General features: G+C 38.0%; 1 protein-coding gene across 1 annotated transcript; it reads right to left on the bottom strand.

The window, feature by feature from the left end:
* Positions 1 to 288: 288 nt before the first annotated feature.
* On the bottom strand, positions 289 to 24466 carry RLIG1 (RNA 5'-phosphate and 3'-OH ligase 1). Its single transcript, XM_069095125.1, has 7 exons — positions 24226 to 24466; positions 15681 to 15798; positions 11515 to 11610; positions 10241 to 10357; positions 8322 to 8519; positions 974 to 1143; positions 289 to 515 (listed from the first exon to the last, which is right to left on the bottom strand). Exons 1-7 carry the CDS (start codon positions 24313 to 24315, stop codon positions 327 to 329), a joined length of 978 nt encoding a protein of 325 aa, XP_068951226.1. The 5' UTR covers positions 24316 to 24466; the 3' UTR covers positions 289 to 326.
* Between the last annotated feature and the right edge of the window lie 3096 nt (positions 24467 to 27562).

Genomic DNA, 27562 nt, shown 5'->3' with positions numbered 1-27562 from the left:
ATTGTTTACAAAAGGAAAAAATAAAGCAAAACTTGTCTTTATAAACCCTTCATATACATATGCACCAATTAAGTTTTTAATAATTTCTACTGTGTCTCAAACCTTAGGATTTATACTTTAAGACTCAAAGTTTAAAAAAAAATTGTCACTAACTTTGAAATGTGTGTAGTTGAAAGAATAGGTCACAGTTCACATCAACATTAGTGAGCAGGTAATTCAATCATGTCAAATGTGCTCTTGAGATATTTCACTTTTCAGCCAGGACAAAGACCCAATAATCAAAAGTAATAAAGATAATATAGCTCATTTTCATTTTCACTTCAAATTCATACATCCAGTTTTATATCTTTGAGTTTGTCAAATTTTTGATTGTCTAGTTTTGAAAAATGATTAAACAAACACTTGGAATCAAAAGCATAATCAAATTTGGTCCTGTTCATATTGATAACCACTGGTCGCAAATTCATGTAAGTATCTGGAATGGGCCACTGTAAACCAAGATGATGACGATGAACCTATTAAGGAAAAAAAAGAATATTTGCATTTGCCCATAAATACTAAATCCATAAAAAGAGAAAAGCAACTTAGACTAGTTCTACAGGAGAAATGACTGTGCTCAGGGAGAATTAAGATTTGTCGTACCCTTCCATGGCATATGTTCATTAGAAAATAAATCTCTGAATACCAAATAAACTTTCAGGAGTCAGGCAGAACTAGTCTTCATTCTCACTATTATCAGTTGTCAGATGCTGCATCATTAGTGCTGAATTAAATCAGTCCCACCAAAAAAAAAACCACACAAAACAACAAACCAACTTTGGTAAAGTTCATTAGTGGGATAAATTCTTTTTATTCAAACTGGAAGTGGTATACTTTAAATTCTTTGGTTAAAGAAAAGGAAAAACAAACAATACTCTGGATTATTTCCATTTCCTTTTGTGAGGAAGTCTGGACAACAAACTATTTAAATTACCTTGATTAAACAGCCATCGTTGCAGTGCCAAACTATTCCTTCAATTTTTCCTTCTCTGCAACCTTCAAACCAAGACAAAAGGTCATTATGCTTCAGTGTAGGCTGGTTTTTTATTTGAAATGCTCCATGTGGTACAAGAAGATGTACTGGATGCTTTTTGCTTCCTAATCCTGAAAGACAAAAATTCAAGTATGGTGTTAGTTGTTTCCATTAATTTATAGACAAGACAGCAGTTCACCATATTCATATAAACAGTTTTTAAGCCCTGTAGGAAAGAAAAGAGTTAACTTCTATGGCAGATTTCTCAAACTCTACGATAAAATTTCATTCTATCACTCTAGTTCTGTCTTCAAATATCTGAAGGGTTATCATGTGTTAAGAGACTATATTTCACTGGTTCCAAAGGGCAAAATCAGGACCAATGAGAAGTTGTAAGGAGACAGATTATGGATCGAGTTAATAAAAAAAAATCTTCCCCAATATTAGAACTGTCCAAAAAATTGAATGAATTACACCCTAAAGCAGAGATGGGGAACCTGCAGCCTGGAAGTCACACGAGGCCTTTTGACTGAGTTCAAGTTTTACAGAACAAATCCTTTTATTAAGGGAATTGTTCTCTGAAGTTTGGGTTCAAAGGGCCGCACTTGTGGACCTAGAGGGCCATGTGTGGCCTTGGGGTTGGAGGTTTCCCATCTCTGCGCTAAAGTAACATTTCCCAGGAGTTGATGTACAAGCAATTAAAGAATGCCCTAGAGGGCATTCATGTTTAGATGACCTCTCAAATCTCTTCCAGCTTAAAGATTCTATTGATTCTCACCATCTCCAAATTCATCCCTTAATAAATTACAAATCTGAGATACGAACCATGTCATATTTAGCTTTCTGACCCTCTAATCAGCTAAAAGTGCAGTTCAAATATCAAATACAGAATATATGAAATAGTCATCATTCCTTATCTCAGCCCCTCTACATCAGTTTGCTTCTCAGTTCTGTTCTTCTCCCTCTTCTTTATTCCTGTGAATCCCTTAGAGGAGTTATTACTGCAATTACATCAGGTACCCTCCCCTGCCCCCATTTAACTTTTGATGAGCATGTTCAAGTTCTATCAAAAAAATAGAGTAGTGACATCATTTTAAGCATAACAGCCTATTAAGTTGTAAGTTATTGAATCTGTGGGGTTTTGTTTCTACAACTAGACTGAATAGCCTATCTAGGATGAGGGATTTTTCCTGTTTTTTTCTTTTTTGGGGGAGGGAGGGGGGACAGCCCCACCCTCTGCACACAGTAATATTCACTGGGCAGCTAGGAGGTGCAGTGGATAGAGTTCCAGACAGGAAGACTCAACTTCCTGAGTTCAAATTTGTTCTCAGACACTTGCTACTGTGTGACCCTGGGCAAGTCACTTAACCCTATTTGCTTCAATTTCCTCTTCAATAAAATGTGTCTAGAGAAGGAAATGGCAATCCCTTCCAGTATCTTTGCCAAGAAAACACCAATTGAGTCAGGTATCATTGAACAACAACAAGAAATTATGGTCAATAAAGTAATCTGCATAAAAGTTACTTAACAAATACTTATCTTTTTTCAAAAACTATTTAAGTTCATAACTAATTGCTGAGTGCCACAAGGAAAAACCTAATTGCAATCAAATGTATTCAAAATGAATAGTAAATTGATGAAGTCTTATCTTAGTTCATTTTTTTGTGCCCAAGATAAGAAATTAGCCCATTTAGATCACTAATCATTACAGAAATTCTGTAATTCTTTTTTTTTTATTTTGCTTTTTGGAAGGCAACTGGGGTTAAGTGACTTGCCCAAAGCCACACAACTAGTTTTTGTGTTAAGTGTCTGAAGCCGGATTTGAACTCAGGTCCTCCTGACTCCAGGGCCGGTGTTCTATTCACTGCGCCACCTAGCTGCCCCTAATTCTGTAATTCTTGATGGAAAGAAATAATGTTAATGGAAATTACTGTATTTTTGGAAGATATTTAAATAACCTACAAATAATCTATTTTAAGCTGTAATACATTCTTGTACAAATTAATTCCAGGAATATACCTGTAAATCAATTAACAGACCTTTTATCAAGTACCTGTTAGGTGACAGCTGCTGTGTTAGGTGCTAAAGATAAAAAGATAAAACAAAGGTAAAAAAGATAAACAAGACATGCCCTTGAGGGAACTTATATTCTGTATAAGAAGATATGTACATAGAAAATATAAACAAAATAAATTGAAGATTCACTTTTGGTGGGAGGGTATTAGCAGGTGGGGGAGGGGAGTATGATCTGTCTAGGAATATTCAGTGACATTAACTGAGGAAGGACCAAAGCTGTAAAGGGAAGCAGGAAAGCTTCAGGCACCAAGAATTTCCTCCCCTTTTGTTGCACCAAATCATCAGAACAAGGCTGCCTTATCAATGGCAGTTTCTCCAGGGTACTCCTGATACTCTGATCTCCTGGGACTCCAGGAAGCTGTAACTAGTAAAATACTTCATAGGCCATTTCTCAAAGAAAAGACTAAACACAAGATGTGCTGGGGTCATCTATCAAAGCTCTCAGAGTCCACAGGTTAGAAAGAAACCCAGGAAACCCCTAAGGCCACCATGATAAGAGTCCAGCCCTCACCACTCTTATTATGTTGTTTTGTTCCTTGCTCAGCTGTAGCATAATAGTGAAGACCAGTGTGATTTATAATTACTCTGTGCCCTGGAACAGAGTCAATATTTTTAAAGGTATTATGTGTATATTCTTTAATGTTCCCATTTGAAAGATGCCATAAACCTTTCAACTCTAATTTCTTCAACAGATTATTCAGTTCTAGATTCCCTTTTAATTCTTTGTTATATTTGACCATTTCTGGAAAAGGGACATTAAAGCTTCCCATAATTGTAATTACCAATTTTTTTATAAGTCATTTAACTTTGAGTTTATGAATTTATTTGCGATGCCATTCAATGTGCATACTTTTATGTATATTAAATAGCATTGATATATATGTGTGTGTGTGTGTCACACACGTATCTATATATCTACATAGATATATATGACTATAGATACAGTATTGATAACCCTATGGTTCCTTTAAATATAATGCAGCTTTCCTAGTTCTCTGTTTTTTAATACTATGCATGTCCATTTTGCTTCTATAGTATGTCTACAACTCAGGCTTTCTGAGGGAATACTTGATGTATGACATTCTTCTAGCCTTTCATTTTCATTCTCTATGTATTTTAGATGCTTGTTGATTAGCTGTTTCTTGTATATGGAAGCTTGTTGGGTTTCATTTTCTTATCCATTTTGCTACTCTTTTGCTTAATCTGCTCATTTAAAGTTAATACTTGTTAGGCTTATGTTTTCCTCCCCTTTTGTTGCATTGCTTTTTATTTCCTTCCTGTTTGTGTCTGCAGTTAGTTTTGCTCACACTATTTTGAAGCTAGTCTAATCCCACAAGCTCTCCCCAACTCTAGCTCAAAGTCTGTGAATTCCTCTCCCTCTTCCTTCATTCCTTTTTTCCCTTCCTTATGTTCCTCCTCTGCTTTTGACCCTTTTCTTTCCCTCTTCAGTTAAGTGAATAATTCAAAATCTTCCCTCTCCACCACCAAAATCAAAATTTAAATAACATTTCCAAAAAGTTATGATTTGCTCTGTCTTTGTCTCTTTGTCATTTCTCTTTCCTTATTGTCAATTCTGAACTTTATTTTCTGATTCACAGGCTGTATACCCTTTAGTTGTTTTTCTTCGTTCTCTCTGTATCCCTCATGAAAGTAAAGCTGCTTTTTTTTGCTCACTCTTTTCTAAATCATTTGTGTCTTATTGTCTTTGTAGGTTTTATACAATCTCCCCATTTTCTTCTGTCACTCTTAGAAACATCTATTTATATAGGATCATAAAGTCAGAAAGGACCTCAAAGGCCATTTGTCCAACACCTTCATTTTATTTTTTTGCCTTTTTTCTTTTCTGTAGGGGCAATTGGGGTTAAGTGACTTGCCCAAGATCACATGGCTAGAAAGTGTTAAGTGTCTAAGGTCAAATTTGAACTCAGGTCCTCCTGACTCCAGGGCCTGATGCTTTATTCACTGTGCCACCCACCCTACCCTAATACCTTCATTTTGAAGATGAGAAAACTGACTGTCTAGAAGGTAAAGTATCTTGTCTAAGGCCACAAGATACATCCACACCCTACAATCCAAAGATCCTACTGTTAGATACATAACAGTATGTATTTGATTACAAAGAGGTCAAAGAGAGAAAGGCCTCATATATTTCAAAATTTATACCAGCCAATTTGTTGGTAGCAAAAACTGGAACTACAGGAAACAACATATGCCCATTGATCTGGGCATAGCTCGACAAACTGTGGTATCTGAATGTAATGGAATCTTAGTGGGTCATAGGACACTACAACTAGGAAGACTATAAAGAAGCACAGAAAGGATAGCAACTGGTTCATTTGTCTTCAGTCCTAAAGGTGTTTCTGTCTTCTTGTCCCAACACCTGTTCTCTGAGTGTGTTCCAGAACTGTGCCTGTGAAGTATTCTCCTTTGTGACACATGCCCAATTTGTGTCTTTAACTTCAAATGTTCAGCATAAACCACAAACTAATTAATCTCTCAGACATGGGGTGGAAATAGTGAAATGGTTCACTCTCAAGTCCAACTAGTGATAGGGATAAAGATACTTTGAACACTTAAATCATCTTAAAAGACCAAGAGCTTATTGCCAAAATCTGACTTAGTAAAGTTTTCCTCCCAGGATATATTTTCATCTACAAGGTGATTAGATCAAATTAATCCACACTTCTACTTCCCTCAAAGCCCAGAACAAGCCAGGGAAATTGTGGCTGTAGGCTACTGCTTAAATGTGAAAGACTTAAAGAATTAAATTCTTTCTCTATCTTCATACAGTAAGCAATGACTTCATTTCAGTAAATTACAACTGATCATGAATGGGTTCCATAAAAAGTGTGAGCATGTATACAGGGTTTCAAAAGAACAGCCCCTGTGTGACAGGATCTTTTTTCCTTGAACTGGCCACCTTTCTGGTCACTATTTTGTCAAAAGTAAAGGGTTTTTTGCCATTTGAAAAAAAAAAAAAAGAAGCTTCTGTGCTTCTTTCAGATACGACCTGATGCAAAATGATGTGAACAGAACAATATATAAGATTATATAACGGAAAAGGAAATAAAAACAAGTCATTTGTCTACTCAATAAACTCCAGTGGTTCCCTATTATATCCAGCATCAAATATAAAATACTTGAGCATTTAAAGTCCTTTACAACCTAGCTCCTTCCTGCCTTTACAGTCTTCTACTCTACTTCTGTCCACGTGGAACACAATCTTATGAAACTGGTTTTCTAGTTTCAGTGTTCCATGCCTGGAATGCTCTCTCCTCTCTGCTTCAAGACTCAGCTCAATCTGACTATAACAGTAATGGAATATTAAGATCCCCCTGTATTGGCTTGATTTTCAAATTGATTGTGTTAAAACCCAGAGCTTGTGAATCCCACTTGTGGGATGGACTTGTTGACGTCAAAAAAGAGAGGGCTGAACTGGGAGGAGCTGATGATGTAAATTTAGAGAGACACAAGAAAAGAGAGAGGCAGAAGAACTTTTTGGAAGCAGCACCTTTGGAGGCAGAGAGAGAATGAGAGGATTGCTGAGGGCCACTTTGAATTGCCTAGGACTTTTGAGAGCTGCCACCCAGAGCTGCCAAGGACTGAGGAGACATGGCTGTTATGCTGGTACTTTGTCTGTTTTGATGTTGTTCTGCCAGATCTGTCCACTGGTGAAGGACAGTGCTGTTGTTGCAGAGGTCTTGGAACCTTGCTGTTGGTTCAGAAGCCCTGCAGAAGGATTTTCTTGTTGTATGTTTACAGAAATCCTGGAAGGGGGTTTTGCTAATGTTTTCAGGGGTCCTAGGACTGTTCTGCAGACAGAGAATGAATTAATGAAGACACTGACAATGTATCTTATGGCCTTGCTAAGCTTTGTCTCCCCAGGAACAAAGATTGCTGAGAACTTGCCTTGTGTCAAGATGAAGAAAAAACCTCAATTTGGGTATTAAATGCTGCTTGTTGTAACTCTGGGGTAGATTCAATTGTGATCCAAGGGTGGGGAACTTTTGACCTTTTTGTGCTCTGTGATTGAACAAATGAATGTAATATGATTGGAAACTAATCTCCATTTGAGAAGAGGGGCTTTGTGATGGACTAAATGAATGTACAGCCTAGGGGTGGAGTAGTATTTAGAAGAGGGACTTTGTGATTTATTAAATGAATATAATGTCCAGAGGTGGAGTAGTACTGGGAGATTATTGAATCACACTTAGTAAATGCTGTATTTTGAATGATGCCATAGTTTGATCTTCTCTGTTCTTAATTTTTCACTGAATAAAATGGAGAGCACCTATGCTGGTATTTTGAACCTTGGGAAGTTACCTTTGCTTGGCATTACACTGACCTTCTGCAGAAGGCATTTCATGGCCCTAACCTATTGTTAATTCTGTCTATATCTTTTATATACATTGCTGTTTGCATATTCTCTCCCCATTAGAATATAATATCCTTGAAGGCAGGGGCTGATTTTGTCTTTCTTCATACCCCCCTGTAGCTAGCACATAGTAAGTATGCAATGAATGCTTATTGAGTATGACTTCCCAGACAGATAAACACTGCCACCTCTTATTTGCAGAGGTAAGGGGGTATGAGTATAGAACCCTATACGTACTGACTTGGTTGATGCTTTGGTAATTTCTGATAAAATATTTTTTTTTACTCTTTTTCATATTCTGCTATATAGGTTGTTTCTCTGATGTAGTGAGGGGAAGGAAGAAGGTGGAGGAATATATTTGGAAATTAAGCTAAGGTGAAAAAAAAATTAGTAAAACATAAAAAAAAATATCCTTCATGAAGGAAACAATCAGAGGAAGTACTGCTGTATATTGAAATTTACTCTGTGCTTCAAGGTACTGATTAGTTTTAATCATGAGCAGCCCTAGCCCAGTGGAACCTGAGTTAAGTGTCTTGTATATGTGATTCAGCCCAAACAGCAGTCACAAACATTATCCCCAAAGTCAGCATCTATAACCTTTTCCTGTGCTAGACCAGCATCTCCACATTCCCACTTGTTGCTTACAAAATAAATATGTAGGGGTGGCTAGGTGGCGCAGTGAATAGAGCACCAGCCCTGGAGTCAGGAGGACCTGAGTTCAAATCCAGTCTCAGACACAACACACACACACAAAACTAGCCATGCGACCTTGGGCAAGTCACTTAACCCCAATTGCTCCTCCAAAAAAAAAAAAAGCAAAAAAAATAGCAAAATAAATATGTAAAAGTCTTTACAAACCATAAGGATTTCCATTAATGTTTGTTCCTATAAGCTCCAATGTTTGTTCCAAGAGGTCTGACAGTGGCACTGCACTGATTTCCAAAAGTCCAGGGTCATCAGCATGGTGATTCAATACTAGAGCAAGTTCAAACTCATAATTGACCACAGAAGAATGCCAGCAATACTGTTTGTTATTTTTTTCCACTGGCACCCAACCTATAAGCAATGTGGGAGAAAAATAAAAAGAAGTTTCATTAATGTTATCAATTCATCAAGTTCATTTTGTTTGGTTTCATAATTCAAACATGTCAAAACTCAATCTGATTCACATAAGAGAAAGCGAGCTTAGGAGTTTACCTGATTCTGTCCACATGAGATCCTGGCATAGAGAACAATCTTCTAAGTACTGGGCACTTAAAGAATCACAAAAGTTTAGCCCTGGGAAAACCTGAAGAAATTATCTAAGTACAGAGGCTTCTAAAAAAAAGCCACTAAAAGCACTGAGTTGATCTTTTCTCAAGGATCTACAGAAAGACACGAATAAGGAGCTATGCAGGGACTGTAATTTCTATTCAGTAGAAGGAGTATACTCATGAGATCATGGATCCACCAAAAATCCCACTGGACATTTGTATAGATACTATTGCTTTCATCCCCTTTATAAATAGTGGGCTTTTCTATAAAACAATGAATTAAAATCTGATTTGTTGGTTTTATGCAATATTATATTTCAAGGGATCTCTGTACATGTCATGGTAGAGTTGATAAAGCACCCATGCCTCCTTGTCTTATACGACTCCATTCTAACTCAATCTATAAATCTGCATAGAGGCTACCCAATGTGACGAGGGGAGGGTAGGGCTTTTTTCTACATCTTTTAACATTACTGGGCACCAGTGCAAAATGGGGGTTGTGATTCTACTTGCTCTTCCTGGTCTCATTTTCCAGTCCTATATCTTCTTGAAGATATCTTTTAGGCTACTTCTTGAATTCAAGTCATTATAATATACTGGTCTATTAATGCCCATGCCTTTTCCTTCCCATTGGATCTCACAATTCTGAACCTTTAGAAGTTGTGACATTCCCTGATCTAGTCATATGTAGCAATATCAGTCTTTTTTTTTTAAAGCAATCGGGGTTAAGTAACTTGCTCAAGGTTACACGGCCAGTTATTTCTGGGTGTGGTGCTAAGTATCTGAGCCCGGATTTGATCCCCAGGTCATCCTGACACTGGAGCCAGTGCTCTTACTCGCTGAGCCACCTGGCCGCCCCGGCAATATTAGTCTTAAAAAGGGGATTTTGTTTCAGTGAGAAGCTTGGGGTTGTAGAAAATGCTGTGTGGTTTTCCATTTGTAATCCAATCCACTCTATTTCTTTAGCTCCCTATCCATCAGTGGTTTCTATGCAAGAGACATGTACTGACAGTCCAACTTGATGGGTTAGCCACAGAACTGCATGCCATTATCTGATCATTTGTTTTTCCTGAACAAACTGTTGGTTGAACTCTTAAGTGATTGTGGTTCTGAGCACTTAGAAGGTCTTGTAAGGTTCTAAGGTTTAATTGCTATCCACAAAAAGAAGTATCTGGACCTCACTCTAAGGAATGTTACTTCCATTTAGAATACATACTGGAAATCCCCTATGACACTGGTAAACCTTCAATGAGTATGCATCATTTTTTATAACTCACTTAATAATCAGAACACTGTCAAATTTATCACTGTTGGTGATAGCCAGGCTACATTTTGTTCCACTAAATCAAATCCTTTTTCATAGTCAACAAACAAGAAAAGTAAAGAACTATTCAAAAGTCACTCATATATGACATATATGGCATGTAAAGGATCTTTCCTATCCTTTTTGACTGAACTTTAAAAACAAAATTCTATTAGTAAACACACAAAAAAATATATTAGAAAAGAAACAGCCTTTTATACCTGGTATATGACCATTTTCATCAGGCACTGGATTTCCATTTAAGTGTTCTATATCCTTTGCTGGAATCCAACACTCTGGAACAGATTTGAAGTCCTCTTCAACATTCCAAATAAACTCTTAAAGGCAATAAATGAAATTATTTATGGTAAATACTTTGTTAAAAGTACAAAGCATTATGCAAATATAGATTATTCTTAATACTATTATTAATAACAACGATCTGGTATTAACATGATGGTTATGTTTCCTTAGCTTTTTGGTACTACCTCTGGAGCTGATAAACTTAGATGATGTTGTAGTTCAGGGCTAGTAGTTGATAATTCATCATGTGCCCTCAGACTGGACATATGGATAGTATAATGATTTTTTCTACATAATGTGCGAAGAAATTTAACTCAAAGAAACCTTTACAAGCACTGGGTATGAATATCTGTCTTTACAATCTTTTCTTGTGTGATTTATTACTAAAATTTATAAAATCAAAATTCTGGATTTATGTAAAACAAAGCAAAATTCAATACTTTGGTTATGAATGTATATATTAGTACTTTGCAGCTTCAAATAAAATAGTTAATTATATCTTCTACTATAAAAATATGATATCTAATCATAGAAATATTATTATTATTATTTGCTTTTTGAAGGGCAATTGGGGTTAAATGATTTACCCAAAGTCATACGGCTAGTAAGTGTGTCAAGTGTCTGAGACCGGATTTGAACTCAGGTCCTCCTGACTCCAGGGCCAGTGCTCTATTCACTGCACTACCTAGCCACCCCACATAGAAATATTATTAAAAAGAGTAAATAATAATCCATTTTATAAGTTTAAAAATGTTTCTCCATGCACAAAAACAGATCACACAGGCTAGGGATAGGGAGAGGACCTGTGAATTCACTGGTATAAGGTACTCTAAGGTGTGGACACTTAAGTCTACCCATGCAAGTTATTGAATTCTCTGCAACTTAACAGTCTTAGAGAGCTGCTTAAGGGCTTAAGAGTTTAAGTGTTTTCTCCAGAGTATTACAGGCAGAATCATATATCTTCAAAAAAGAAACACTTTAAAATTCTTTTTCTTCCAAAATTCTTATTTTTACAAATAAACTAATTCTTATTAATCACTTAATTTAATTAGTAAATAATAATTTAATTAATACGCTTTTATTTATAATTATATACTAAGAAACAATTTTTTTGAGAATGCCAACACAATGAAAGACAACTATATGCAGATGTAAACTGTTTTAAATCACCAAAATAACAATGTACACCAACCTTTTGAGTTTTCTTTTGAATACAGAAATCTTTTAAACCTTTTCTCTGCTTGCTTGTTTGGTTTTCTGTCTAATCGAGCCCAAAGATATGGTTGACCTAAAAATTTAAGAGTCGTTCAATAAAAATTTGCTAGAAAAAAACATTTTACATAAAACTTCTTAACAATAGGGTCATTTGGAAGAAAGAATTTAAGTACAGCATAAATCTTTACGGAAATATTGAAAAAGATTTAAGGATATGCGGTCTGACAGGACCCACAGAACACTGTAGGAGCTAATTATTTATACATAGAAATCGATATCTTGGGTTAAGAAGGAATATTAATGAAGTCAAGATCATGGCATCATAGATTTAGAACTAGAAAAGCCTTCAGAGATCACTTGGTCCAACACTCATTTTAAAGATAAGAGAAGGACCTTTAGTAAAATAAAATAAAATGATGATGATGATATTAATCAAAAACAAGTAAAGGTAATTTAAGTTACAGTTTGAAGCCAAGGCCTATCACTCTAAATCTAGTGCTCTGAAGGATAAGTCAGACAATGGGAGAAATCAAATGACTTTGTTTAAGGTCACAAGGGTGGTGAAAAGCAGAGCCAAGGATTTGAACCCAAACCTTTCTTCTGACTCCCAGACACTCCGTCTTTCTACTGCACCAGGCGGTCTCACATAGATCCTACCTATATGACCAATAGGTAGTAAGGGGAGATTAGACAAGGGATGAAAAAAAGTATCAAAAATTCAATCCCAGCAAAGCTCTGTTCGGTTGTCATTTGGGTCCAGTTGGACAATTCTGCACTATGGACCAGAAAGAGAACTGAGAGGGAACAGCACAAATGCACCACCACAAATGGAAATATTTTTATTTCCTGATAAACAGCCTGATTACTAGTGGGTTAGCAAATGTAATTTTTATATAAAATAAAGAAGCCTTTCTTCACAGAAATGTAAAAACTTGAAAATAATCATTAAAGCCCCAACGGATTTTCTCTAATTCCCTCTTTAAAGTATGTGCCAGAGTTCTCTTCCAATCATATGCTTTTTAATATCTTTAGCTTCCTCCCTCACATTCAAACTTACATATCTAAATCAATACAGTATTAATAGAACCATTAGTAGCAATCCCAGGAGGCCAAGAAGAGACTTCATAATCAAATGAGAAAGCGAAAACTATCATTTTATCATTTTGACATTAAGTTATGTGTGGTGAGGGTCAACAGGCTGCACTACATTGCCAAAGAATGACTTACACTCACCAGAAATGGAATAAAAATGCCCACTGTATAATGGGAAAAGCATTAGGAGGGACATGAGTGAAGAAAAAAAGGAAAAGAGATGGACAATCTGAGGGCTGCAACTGTTCCCACATTAGGTTAAAAAGCCACAGAGAAATGTCTCCAGGGTTTTTGATGAACATTTTACAGAATGATTTATGGGAAGGATGGGAAGGCTTCAAGGAGTTAGCACCTCCAAAACTAGATTTGGGGAAAAAATGTCAAAAGACAGTGACTGGTAGTCAGGAGGATTGTACAACAAAGAAGTTCATTCCAGAGCAAAGAACAAAAGAACAGAAAAGGGAAATGACAGAAATGGAGGACAAGAAGTAGACCAATTTGGCTGCAATGTATAATTACCCCTGGTAGTGATGAGGGCTGGCTCACAATAGGTTCAGCAGGAACTCTGATCTTTATCTTAAGACCAGAAAACCTGCGATTCAGTCTTGAAAGAATTCAGGATTCAGTCTTGAAAGAATTCAGCCCAAGCCAACTTGGAGTCAGAGTTGTAAAAGTTTATTTTACGCTTTACAGCAGGCAAGGGTCCTTAGGGGACCTGCAAGTTTATTGTTAGGCTGTACAGAGGCAAGAGTCCTTTAGGGGAATCTGCAACCTTGAAGGGGTAGAATTAAGGTTTTTATAGGATAATCAATCCATAGTAGAACATGTGCCAATTATGCTAACTAGGTGATTAAGGGTGGAATTAGGGAGGAGTTAAGGTGGAGCCAGTGTTTAATGGAACATGCATTTTTAATGTAACTGTGCAGGCGTATTGCCCATGATTCACTGGGAAAAAGCCCAAGGGTGGGGCTACCTGTAGGTGTGGTTTTAGGCTTGAAACGTCACTAAGTCGGCTAGCGATCAAGGTTTGATGGAGAAGTGCCCAGTCTGCTACCCATCGGTGTCATGTTTGACAAGATTAATGTCTCGGAACCAAGGCTAACCGAGACTCAGTGTGTGGATAATAGGCTAAGGAGTTAACCCAGAGATAGGGTCCTGAAGGATTCACTGAGGCGGCCAAGGAGTCAACTTAGAGATAGGGCACCAAAGGATTCATGGGGGCAGCGGGACACTATACAAGGGGGAGATAATAGCTGCCTAAGCTGGAATGTTTATAGATACTTTTGTGAAGGATTCATAGGAATAGTTTGTTATTGTTCCAAGCTGAGATAGTTGTTGCTGGGCAGTTAATGCTCTGAAGCTGGTGGGGGAAGGGTATGATTTTACAAACTGGTTTTACAGACTGATGTTACAAAGTGGTATTACAAATATAGATCCCAAGCACCCCATCATTACTGACGTTACAAATTGAGTTTACAAATTAATTTTACAAAGATAGATCCCAAGTACCCCGTCAGTAATATGATATAAGGTTGGAAAAGTGGGTTGGAGCCAGACTCAGAGGGACCTTGAATGCCAGGATGGCTAATGGTTTATTCAGGAAGCTCATCTAATTAAGAACTGAAAGATACCATAATGCTCATCCAGTTCAAGCCCCTCATTTTGAGAAATGATGAAACTGAGGCTCAGAGATATTAAGTAATTTGCCCAAGATTTCAAAATTAATAAGTTTAATAGAAACAGAGTTTGAAGGCAAGTACTCTCATTCTAAACCCGGTGTTCTAAGTGCATCAAAAATTAAGAGTCAGGAGAGGCCTGTGATCAAATTCAGCCCTCTGACACTAATTGTGTAACCACAGGTGCTCTTCTGTCTCTGGGCCTCAATTTCCTCATCCATAAAATGGGCACAAAAGCCTATAGCATGGGTTGTTGTGAGTATCGAATGAGAGAATAATGCAAAGCATTTTGCAAACCTTAAAGCCCTATGTAAATGCCAGATATTATCATTTATTATTATGATTATTATTTTCACTATATCAGATGGAGAAGACACTGAAGGTTTCTAAGTAGAGTGGTTAGATGATCATTTAGACAGAAGATTAATCAGGCACCAAGATAAAGCATACACTGGTGAGAGAATAGACTGAAAGTAGGAAGACCAAGTAGGAGACTTCTATAATGGTTTAGGGGAGAAAAACCCAGGTGCTTCCGGGAGAAGCATTAAAAAGGGAGTGGATGTGAAGGAGAACCTAATTTAGGATGATAGATCTAAAGCTGGAAGGACCTAAGAGGATGCCTAGTCCAAACCCCATATTTTAAACAGTTAAGGAAACTAAGGCCCAGGAGGTTAGGTGACTTGCCCCAAGTCATACATGGAGTGTCAAAAGTGCGATCGGGGAACTCAAGTCTTCTGACTTCAGAATTGGTGTTCTTTTCGTCGCACCATCATGAGATTAACCAGGGGGAATCAACTGGACTTCGCTATTTGTGGATGTTTGGAGGTAAAGGTGAAAAAACAGTTAAGGAGACTGTAAAGAGTCTTGGGTAACTGGGGCAAGGACCGTAACAATACAAATGCAGAAATTAGGAGAGGGGAAAAGCTGGCCTGGGGGAGTGACAATGTATTAGACACAATCTTAGAGGACAGACCTTTAGTAATAAAGGAAGTCTAAAGGTTGAAGAATCTCAATGGAAACAACAAAAAAAAAGATGAAAAGGAAGTGAAACTACCAGTACCAAATCTCAAACCATAGTACAAAAGTGATCGTCAAAATATTTAGTACTAATCTAAAAATACAGATGTTAACAACTGGAACAGATAATATATACAAGATCCCAAAGCGAATGAACATGGTAGCATGGTTTCTGATGAACTCAAAGATCTCCAACTTCTGGGACAAGAACTTACTATTTGACAAAAAGTTTAGCAGAAATTTTATTTAGAACATCTTATACTATATGCCAAGGCAGTTTAATGTCATATTTTCTATAATATTAAGAATAAACAGGGCTCAATATTGATGAGAATGAAAATAAATTCTAATACCTTACCTTTGTAGGTAGTGACATAACAACATGTTCCATCTACTTTTTCAGTGGGAATTGCATTGTATATATCTGCAACTAATGCTTTGTAATTTAGAGTTTCTGTAGCCAAAACTTTAAATGGCTTAAGGAGAAAAAAAAAAAGAAAACATGATTTTAGAAATATAGGCATAAATGCAAGATATTCTTCTATAATCAAATATTACTATTCTCTCCTACAACTTCTAAGTTTGAGTAATTAAAGTTTATTTCTTATCCCACCTTTTAAGCATTACTGAATTCTGTAACATCCCTAAAGCCTACATACTAAAGATTTCCCCCACTTTGTAAACATAATAGACAAAAAAAAGAAGAAATCTTATTACTCAGCCTTAATAAGGGATTGGATTACTTTAGTTAAAAGTTATCATCAGCCAAGTTCTTTGCAGCTCAAGGGAAGTTCTGTTATCTCCCCTGATCATGATGTCCAGGCCTTGCTGTTTGTTCCTACGCCCACACTCAGAATTCAGCTATCTCCTTTTCTTTTTTTCCAGAGACTTCTTTCAATTCCAAAAGATACAGGAAACGGTATAACCTTCTTTCTACTCCTCTTGATTTTTTAATTGAGATGAATATAGACTCACCAGAATACCTGAAAGTTAATCTGGGTCAAGTTGCAGTATATTCCATAGCACCTTATCCATATTAACAACCATGTAATTATCATCTCATTATTTCTACACAGGAATTTCAATATGGATCAAGGTCAGAATGTCTTCTAGAGCTACACTTATTTTCAGATGCAACTTTTATTTTTGTTGAGTCATTTTTTAGTCATATCTGACTCTGATCCCATTTGAAGTTTTCTTGGCAAAGACACTGGAGTGGTTTGCCATTTCCTTCTCCAACTCACTTTACAGATGATGAAACTGAGGCAAACAGGGTTAAGTGACTTGCCCAGGGTCACAGAGCTAGAGTCTGAGGCCAGATTTGAACTCGGGTACTTTTATTTCATTATAAACACATTTCTTAAAAGTAATGGTTTCTTTTCTCAACATTTATATCTCTGAAGTATAACATACTTTAACATAGTTATATAGTTAATCACTACTTTAAGGGTATCTTGGCCAAATAATTATTTCCTTCATCTTTTCCCAACATGGTCATTAGTCTTCCAAGAATTACCCCTAATACTCTTCATTTAGAAGCTATTCTGATGGTTTTCACACCTGTTGCTGAGCCTTTTCGCATAATCATGTGTTCACAAAGTTTTAAGTGACCTCAAAGACCATCTAGCCTAACCCCCCTCCTTTTGAAGGTAAGGAAGGCTTCTGAGGTCCAGAGCAGTGATTTGCCTGAGTTCACACAGATATTTAAGTGGAAGAGCCAGGATTTGAAGCCAGGCCCTCTGATTCCAAATTCAATGGTAGTTCCATTCTAATACATAGGCTGGAACAATTAATCAAATCACAAAACATTTATTAAGCATAGTAGGTGCTGGAGATACAAAAAACAGTAACAGTTTCTATCCTCAAACTTATATTTTTCAGTTGAGGGGAACATGACATGTATATATTATATGAATATATGTAAACTATATAACCAACAAACACAAGGTCATTTTTCTTTCTCTTTTTTTTTTTTGTCGGGGAAGAAAGCATTAGGATCTGGGGAGATCAGCAGAGGCTTCATGTAGGAGGTAGCATTTGACTGAGCTTTGAAGGAAATGAGGGATTCTAAAAGCTTAATGTAATAGCGCATTTCAGATCTGTTCCCTATAATTATTCTCTTCTCCAGGCTAATTATCACTACTTCCTTCAACTGTTCTTCAAATGACATAGTTCTGAGTCACCTTAAACATCTGAATTGCCCTGCCCTCTGAATGCTGGCCAGCTTTAGTAAATGCTGGGCTCAGAGCTGAATATATATTCCAGATGTGGTCATATCACAGGAAACCTCACCCACATCTCTGTCACCTCATCCAATAACCTCAGCACCTGGCTAAGTGCCTTCCTATTCCTCTTGTTTCCTGGTATCACCACTGATGATTTCAACATTTTTGATAACTATTCTGATACAGGAGCCTCAGAGATCCTCAATATTGTCAGCTCCAATGGTTTCAATTCATACTCCACTTCAGCCTACTCTACCTTGCCCATGCCTCAGACCTTACAATGACTTGGAATAGATCTCTAGCTATGGAACTGGGAAGCAGGCAAAGATGAGTTCAGATTCCTACTCAGACACTTAAGTAATTATTCAAACTTGGGAAAATCACTTATTTTCTGTACCTTAATTTCTTCATCTATAAAAATGGGAATAAAAACAGTACCTAACAGTTGTTATGTGCAACAAATGATAACATGTAAAGTACTTTGCAAACTATATATGTCTATATGCTGCTTCAAACCATAAAATGTATTATTATTTTTACTATCATCATCATTGAATTTAGTGTGCTAGGCACTGTGTAGCCTCTGGGGATAGAGAGCTTCAACTATCATGGGGAAGACAGTTGGATAAACAAAGAATAAGTCTAAAGTGAATAAATACATACAGTGAACCAATACAGATCTATACAGAGTAGCTAAATACAAGGCAATCTGCCAGAGAGCACTAGCAGTTGGAGGGATTAAAGAAGGCTTCATGCGGAAGATGGTGTGAGTGTCACTCTAAAGAAAGAGGAACTTTCTGAGGTGGGAGGGAGTAAATTCCAGGCACACAGGGATGGCTAATGCAGAGGCATGGAGGTAGGAGGTGGAGTGTTGTTGGGAGAAGCTGTGAAAAAGCCAGGTTAGTGCAAGGGTTTTAGGGGAGTTAAAAACTAAACAAGGGAATTTACCTTTGATCCCAGAGGTAATAGGGAGCCACAGAAGTTTTACCAGGAGGGGAGGCACATGGTCAGATCTGCACTTAAGAAAGGTTAATAACTTTGATGTCAGTTCAGAGGATGGACTGGAATGATAAGAGACTTAAGAAAGGGAGACCAATTAGAAAGTTTTGTAATCTATGTTGAGAGGGAAGGAAAGGCTTGAATTAAGGTGGTAACTATGTGGTGAAGACAGAAATGGCAAGATGTGGAACTGCATATGTGGAATGAAAAAGAATGAGAAATCATGTAAAATTCCAAGATTATGTACCTGGGTGACTTAAGAGGACAGTGGTAACTTCAACAGAAATAGGGAAGTTTACAGTAAGGAAGGAGAGATAATGAGTTCAATTCTGGACATGGTAAATTTAAGAGTTTGAAATATTTAACAGCAGTTGATGATGCAGAACTAAGGCACAGGCAAGAGACTGGGGTTGGACTTAAGAGGTCTGTGAGTCATCTGCATACAGATGACAATTAAACCATGGAAGCTGATGGGGTTACCCAGAGAAAGTACAGAGCAAGCAGAGAAGAGAGCTTAGGACAGAGCCCCCACAGTCAGGGAGTATGATCTGAATAAGAACAACAAAAGAGATTGAGGAGTGGTCTGACAGGTAGGAGAAAAGCCAGGCGACAGTGGTGCTAATGAGAGAGAAGAGAGTAGGGAGGTCAGATGACAAATGAATCAGGCAGGTAAAGAAGGAAGATAACTGAGGAAAAAAAATACCAGATTTGGCAATTATAAGATTATTGGCAATGTTGGAAAGTGCAATTTCAGTTGAGTGAAGTGGTCCAAAGCCAAATTGCAAAGGGTTGAGGAGTAAGAGGAGAAAAAGTAGAGGCCACAAGCATAGACAGCTTTTCAGAGTTTGGCTGAAAGTGAAGAGAGATATGGGATGATGGCTTTGAGGTCATGGAAGGGGATAGTGAAGATTTTGTTTTGCTTTGTTTTTTTGGGGGAAAAAAGAGACAGGTATATTTTTAGGCAGTAGTGAAGGGACCAGTAAATAGGAAAGGGCTCAAGATTTGAGAGAAGAGGGATGATTAAAGATGCAATCTGCAGAAATGGATAGGAGGGGATGTGTTGATGTATTGGCAAGGACCACCTGTTTGTCAGAATGTGGGATGAAGAAAAAAAGTAAGAGATATGTTGGGAAGACAACATGACCACACAGAAGTACATCGATAATATGTAATACCTAAAAAAGAAAGTAATTTAAGGGGGAAGGCACTAGTTCCTTTGGACAGGGAGAGATCAGGAAAAGACACATGTCGTAGGTGGCACATGGTCTGAACTTTGATATAAACTAGAGATCCTAAGAAGCAGAGGAGGGAGCATATTCTAGTCATGGGGGACAGCCTGTGTAAGGTACTTCAGAGCCAGCAGGAAGGTCAATGTGGCTGCTCAAAAGAATGTGTTAAAGGGTATAATGTGGAATAAGCCTGGAAAGGTTAGGCTAGAGATCCATTATGATTACTACTATATTTGTGGACTGAATTTTATATATAGAAATGTTTATATTTAAGTTCAACAAATTCTCTGTAAAGGGTCTCCCTGTCGATCTGAAATGTCACCTATTATTGATAGTAGTTCTTGAAATTGAAGACTTTTTAAAATTAAAGACTTTTGAAATTCCAAAAGATATTATGATAACACAAGCTTAAGGCATAAAGTCTATACAAGATAACTATGATGTGATTTTCCTGTTTCCACTAGAACTTTATCCACAATGCCGGGCCATCTTCCACCTCCATTTGGTGGGGAATGATATAAACTGTTTTTCTTTGAAAACTGCCAAAAGAAACTTTAGATTAAGGCTGTGTCTGTATGCTACTCATGAACAGCACTCAGTAAACTATTTAAAAGAATTATAATTATTATAAAATATCCAGACTTAATAAAATGAAATCCTACTTCATATAGAATCAAGTATATTTATGAATCTCCTTAGCATAAGTGGTACTACTGAAACAGCTTCAAAAAAGGTCTTGATGTCTATGTTGAACAACATTTCCATAACATGTTTCCATGGGAAACTGAGGTATTTGAATATTACACTTTTCTAAAGGAAACTGACCTCAAGGAAAAATTCTGTCAGCATGCTAGAACTCATCATTAAAAATTTGTGAGCATCTAGAAAAATTCAATATCATCACAAAGAGCCAGACTCCCTTGGGTTTCTCAACAAATTCATCAAAAACAAATTCATTTCCTCTTTCAAAAGGGTTGCCAACACCAGAATACACCTGAATTTCAGAGAGGCATTTAACAAAGTCTCCCGTGATGTCTTTGGGAATAAGATGAAAAATGTTAGGTAGGCAGATTACTAGCCCAATGCATAATAAAACCCAAGAAGTAGTGATTAAAATGAAGAAGGTCTCTAGTGTAGCAGCCTGTTCTGATCAAAGTTTTTATGAAGGACCGACCTTGACATATGACAGTGTAAGTAGAAAGCCTGTCAGATGTATGAATAGCATAAAGTTAGGAATGATAACTCATACAGATGAAAGAAATAGGATCCCAAAAGATCTTAAGAGGCTAGATCACATAAAATGAAATTTAATAGGAATATATACAAATTGTACTCAGGTACAAAAAATTAAAGTACAGGAAAGATAATGTGGTCAAAAAAATTTTTAATCACTGGTGGTTGTAAGTTAATAATATAACATGATAGTCATAAAAGCTAATGCAATCTTAGGCTGTATTCACAGACTGTTCAGAAGTTGTGAGGTGAAAATTCCACGAACTGTGCCCCAGTTATACCACGTCTAGAGCAGAGATTTTTAAACTTTTTCCACTTTCGACCCTTTTAGCACTTCTTAAACTGTGGGTTGGGGTGGGGTTGCAATCCAGAGTTTAAGAAGCGCTGTAGTATTCTATCCATTTTGAGGTGTTATGGTTACTGGACTATCATCCATATCCTGTCCATCATGTGACCAGGATGAAGTGGTCCAGCCATTCTGGAAAGCGATTTGGAACTATGTCCCAAAAGATATCACAGTGTGCATGCTATATGACCCAGCTATACCTCTAAGCCAAAAGATCTCCAAGAAAGAGAAAAAAGGTCCTAATACACAGATTTTTTTTATTAGTAGTTTTTTGTAGTAACAAAGTAATGGAAAAATAAAGAGGTTACCATCAATTAGGGAATGCCTGAACAAATTATAGTATATGAATGTAATGAAATATTGTGCTGTAAATATGACAGGGACAATTTCAGAGAAAGTTGGGAAGACTTGCATGAAATGATGAAGAGTGAGGCAAACAAAACCAAGAAAACAATTTATAAAATAACAAAAGAACTATAAAAACTAGCAATTTTGAAAGACTTAAGATCTCTGAACAAAGCAATGATCAATCATGATTACAGAGGACCAATGATGAAGAATGTTATCCACCCACCTCAGAAAAGTGTCAGACTACATATATAGAACAAGACACATTTTTGGACAAAGCATATGGGAATTTGCTTTGTTTGACTATACATTTTGGTTTTTAATTGGATGGGGGAAATGGAAGAGAGAAAAAAAGTCGATCATTTTTAAAAATTCAAGGAAATTCAGAAACTGTCTTGCTTTTTGCACTTGTGTACTCAGCATGTCTCTTGCAGTATCTGGCACATGGCACATAAAAGGTGCTTAATAAAGGCTTGTTGGTTGACTGAAGGACATTCTAAAACTGGAGTACACTTAGAGGAGAGCTACTGGGCTAATGAGGAGACTTGAAATCATGGCATATAAAGATCAGCTGAATATATGGGGATGTTGAATTACCATAGACATTATGAAATATTTGGGCATCTACCTGCCAAAACAAACCCAGGAACTATATGAACACAATTACAAAATACTTTTCCTACAAATAAAGTCAGATCTAAATAAATGGAAAAACATCAGTTGCTCGTGGTTAGATCGAGCTACTATAATAAAAATGACAATTTTACCTAAATTAATTTATCTATTTAGTGCCATATCAATCAAACTACCAAAAATTATTTTATAGAGCTAGAAAAAATAGATACAAAATTCATCTGGAAGAATAAAAGGTCCACAGTATGCAGGGAATTAATGAAAAGAAATGCTAAGGAAAGTAGACTAGCCATACCAGATTTTAAACTGTATTATAAAGCATCAGTCATCAAAACTACTTGGTACTGACTGAGAGTAGTGGATCAGTGGAATAGATCAGGTACACAAGACATAGTAGTTAATGACTATAGTAATCTACTGTTTGATAAACTCAAAGACTCCAACTTCTGAGATAAGAACTCACTATTTGAGAAAAACTGTTGGGAAACTGGAAAATAGTATGGCAGAAACTGGGCATAGACCAATATCTTACACGGTATACCAAAATAAAGTCTAAATGCGTTCACAATCCAGATGTAAAGGCTGATACTGTAAGCAAGCTGGGAGAGCAAGGAATAGTTTACCTGTCAAATTTATGGAGAAGGGAAGAATTTATTTAAGCACCTATTTTGCTCCAAAGAGCAGGTCTAGGAAAAAGAGGTAGAAAATAGAGGCAGATTAGTGTGACGTAAGGAAAATCTTCCCAACAAATACAGGTTTGCAAAAGTAGAGTAGTCTGCCAGCCTTTGAAGGCAATGAGCTCCCAATTCCAAGCAGTGAGAAAATTAAATGGATTTGCCAACAGCAGATGTGGTACTTGAGCCAGGGAAAAAGTTAGGAATGGAAATATGGACCTGAAAATCAAGGGATTTCAATTCAATAATTATCAGGCACCTGATATATTCAGGGCAAATGTGTTAAATGGTATGCAGTATTTGCATACTGTAGGTAAGGAAGGTAGTAACAGCTGAGATGGTTGGAGTCAGATATCCAAGATGTCTTTTTTCAAAACACATTTGCTTGCCCAGTAGGGCATGGTGGATCCAGAGATAACAGAACTAGGTATGGAATAATTTCTGCAGACTGCATAAGTCCTTATCTTTCATGGCAACCTTGTGAAACCAACTGCAGATATTAACTGTCCACATATTATATGGCAAGGACTTGTAAATCCCGTTCTCAGGTGCTGGAAATAATTTCCCCTCCAATTCTTTTCACTGTCATCTTTTTCTATGCTTGTGCAACTGCCTTTTTAAATGTCCCTGTGTATGTCTGTGTGTGTAAGTAGACACTTAGTGTCCCCAAAGTCTGAATGAAGTTTTAAACTAGCTCTCTAAACTAATTCAACGGTTTACTCTAACTTAAAACTTCACTCAGACTTTGGGGACACTGCCTGTGTGTATATGAATGAATGTGCGTGTGCATGTCTGTGTGTGTGCATGCATGCATGTATGCGTGTGTGTGTGGACACACGGAAAATGACAGAGGATGGCGGGGAGAGAAGGAGAGGGGAAAGACGGGAAGGTGGACAGAGGGAGGATCCCTGCTCACTGATGATGGGAACAGTTCACCCGGGGCTGCTTTTGAGTTGTCAGCAAAGGATAGGACCTAACAAGTCTCTCTGTTTCTCCCCCCTCTATCTCTGTCTCTCTCTGAGTCTGTCTCCCCCTTTCCTCTCCTTCAGACCACAGCCCCCCGCCCCCATCAACCCTAATCATCTGGGGTGCGAGACCCCGCTGGCCGCGAGCCTTCGGTCCCGCTCTCCGGGGTCCCCCAGCCTCCCCCCTCGGCCCTCACCCCCTGCCCCTTCCCCTTTAGGGGTGGTTCCCTGTCCCCAGGGGCCGCAGCTACCTGGTGCTCCCTCTTGACCGACGGCTCATCCTTCACCTCCGTCACAAACACGCAGGGCACCTTCCTCTGCACCGAGCCCAGGCGCCGCATCGCGGGCCGCAGGGGCCCGACCCAGCGCGGCCCGCGACCCTGCTGCTCACACAGCCGCCGGCAGACAGGTGGCCAGGCAAGCGCAAACACACCGGAGCGAGGGAAGAGCAAGCCGGAGCCAGGCCACGGGTTCGGGAGAAGGGGGCAGCCCCGGGTCGGGGGGGGGGGAGTGGGTTCTCCAGCAACGACCAATCACAAACCGCCGCTGTTGGGGAAGGCGGAGCGAGATGGCCGGAAGGGGCGGTCCTGCCGCATAGGCCGTTGGGAGTTGTAGTAAAGTTGAGGGTTGAGGTGAATTTCCGCATCCAACCTCGTCTCTCATCCTTCTGAGGCTAATTAGCCCTTTGGGGCGTTCTGCCTGTGGACTCCCGGGGCTGCCGAACCGAAAGTTCATCTGAATAATCAACTCCAACCACATAAAATGGGAAGCTTTCACTAACTTAACATGCAGTATGCCCTCTAGAACCTTCCCAGTGAAATCTCTAGGTACCTCTCACTTTTCAGTGAAATGAATGAATGTAATAATAATAGCGAAAATTTATATAGCGCTTTATATGTGCCTTTACAATTATTATCTCATTCGATCCTCACAAGCCTGGGAGGTAGGTGCTATTATAAGCCCCATTTTGCAGATGAGGAAACTGAGGCAGACAAAGGTGAAGCGACCTCTCCAGGGTCACACAGCCAGTAAGTATCTGAGGTCAAATTTGAACTCGGGTCTTCTAGAGTGCAGCCCTAGCACCCTATCTACGACGCCACTTAGGTGAGTGAATGAATAAATGAAGCCTTTTTATATTTAAGCCCTTCCTATATGCTAAGCAATGGGGATACAAAAAACAAGACGGACCCAGCTGTAATGGAACTGCTCAGGAAAGTAACACGAGGGGTGCAGGACACCTGGATACCCCATAACCTAGAGCAGCATAGAAACTGATTTCACAAATTTAGTATCATTCATCTAAACCCGTTAAAAGACTGCTTTGGACATCTGACAGCATGTCAGATTTGGGAGATGTCCATCCGTCTTGTTCTTTCCCTGACAAGGGGGAAAATTTACTAGTAAACAAACCAGAAATTATTCTGATTATCAGATTTCGGCATCAGATCCCTGCTGGGTGGCTTATACAGGGAATGTCAGCTGGTAAGTGTCCTAAAATACTAAGTTTAAGAGAATTGCAAGAAGCAAAGAGCACTCTGAAAAATATCTTCTGATATATGTGTTTGAGAATTTCCTCATTAATTTTTTGGGTTTCTTATGCTATGACTAATTTTGTAACACAAACCCACTTGATTTTCTTAAAATTCTCGCGATATTGCTTTTTGAAAAATAGAATTTTTTTAATAGATTGTAACTTTTGCTTTAGTGATATCCTCTCAGGTTTAAGGAGTAGTTTAAAAACATATATTGGGGTTGTGACAATCTAATTTATCTTTTACAAATGCACACATTTTTACTGAAAGAAAAATTCCATGGTTGGTGCTTCCTAGATATTTTTTGATGTTTTAAGATGTTACGGTTGTAAATTCAGGGATCCAAGTGGACAATAACTTGGGGTGGGGAGGGGAGGAGGTGGGTTGTTCTTCAAATGGGTGTCTTTAAATTAAAAAAAAAAAGGCAGATCATCTAAATTTATTATAATGCAATAAACTAAATGACCACTAGGTTTCGCTGTGAATAGGGAGCAAAAAGCCTGGAGTCAGAAAGACCTGAGTTCAAATAGAACCTCGGACATTTACTAGCTGTATAACCCTGGGCAAGTCACTTCACCATGTTGGCCTCAGTTTCTTCATCTGTAAAATGAACTGGAGAAGGAAATGGCAAACCACCACAGTATCTCTGCCAAAAGAAAAACAAAACAAAGCCCAAATGGGGTCAGGTAAAATTGAACACAACTGATCAAAACTAGAGAAAACAACACAATGAACTAACAACCTGTAGATGAGGGCAGGAGACCAAACTGTCATCTTAAAATAAAGGTCAGGCCTTTAAGCCAATGACTTAATTGAATAGAATTCAAGATGGAGACAGGGACTGGATCTGACATTTCATTGGCATAGAGAAATTTCATGTTTACCAAGGTTGGTCAGCATCTTCTCATCCACTTAGCTGCCTGTGGCACTGACAGATTAAGTTACTTGTGCAGGGATCACACAATAAGTAGCCTAATCCAGGAGTGGGACATGAAAGTAGTTCTTCATAGCTTTGAGAACAATTCTCTTCTATCTCACATTGCTTCTCACAGGTATTCAGCTAAAACCGTGGAAACTTAACAGGCGTCATACAGTTCTGAAATGTGAGCATTGCGATGAAACTCTTCTAAGATGTACAATTAAATGAGACTTTTCAGTTTTGAGAATTCGTTGAATATACTTTTGATAAGAAATGGTATCTATCTGTCCCCATTGTTTCATACACTCTTCAATCTAACTGAAGCTGAAGGGGACTTTTGACTTTCTTCCCACCATTCTTTAAATATGTTTAGACAAGGTGGAGATCTCATTACGATTCAGAGTATGCAGTTGTCTGGTGTTTTGCTCAATTAGACGACAAAAATCCAAAGAGTACATCCTTTGTAAGAATCTCTGGTCAGTAGAATGTAGCTCTCCTCCAGGGTAGGAAATGTATGAGGCATCTCTAGTATGATGCTTTGCACATAGAATGGGCTTAAAATGAATGTTTATTGACTATAACTGAATCTGTGCAAAGTAGCATGCTGAAAGGCAAAAGATACTGATACGAGGGTTATTGTTATTTATGAGTTAACTGATTGGAAAGGATGGAGGATGGAGAAAAAAGATAAATTTACTAATTTGAATTATTTTTTTCAATTATCTTACATTTTCCCATGGGACAATAATGAAGTAAGGAAACTCCACATATGGGTCATCCAACAGTGGGATGAGCTCCTTCAAAATCTTCAATATCAAACATCAGTGTCTCTTTGTTCCTGCAAAGGAATGATCTCAAGCAGCTTTTGCTTTCTCTGTCTGAAAGGACAGATATTTAAATAAATAGCCACCCACAACTGCCATTTCCCAAACTGCCACAGAACCTTTCAAGTTCAACATTCTCTCACTTCTGGGGAAGGAGCATCACCTAAAACATTCCGCGTGTTGTTTGAATAGTAGCAGAGAGGCCACCAATCTCTCTATCCACATGTACTCTCCATCACACATGCACCAATTTCTTCAATGTCTGCAACACAGCCGTGGGAATAAGTCCCTGGCAGCAGAGGCAGCTGTCCAT

Source organism: Petaurus breviceps, unplaced genomic scaffold (assembly GCF_028583685.1).
Source record: "Petaurus breviceps papuanus isolate PSGF00001 unplaced genomic scaffold, PetGlider_PUasm1.0 225, whole genome shotgun sequence".
Taxonomy (NCBI): Eukaryota; Metazoa; Chordata; class Mammalia; order Diprotodontia; family Petauridae; genus Petaurus; species Petaurus breviceps.
This window is presented reverse-complemented; position numbering and strand designations above follow the sequence as displayed.

Coding starts and splice junctions, on each gene's coding strand:
- RLIG1 (XM_069095125.1), bottom strand. CDS start 24,315: ATGCGGCGCCTGGGCTCGGTGCAGAGGAAGGTGCCCTGCGTGTTTGTG. Junction 10,358..11,514: donor TTCAAAAGAAAACTCAAAAG/GTTGGTGTACAT, acceptor ATTGCCTTTAAG/AGTTTATTTGGAATGTTGAA. Junction 516..973: donor ACGATGGCTGTTTAATCAAG/GTAATTTAAATA, acceptor TTTCCTTAATAG/GTTCATCGTCATCATCTTGG.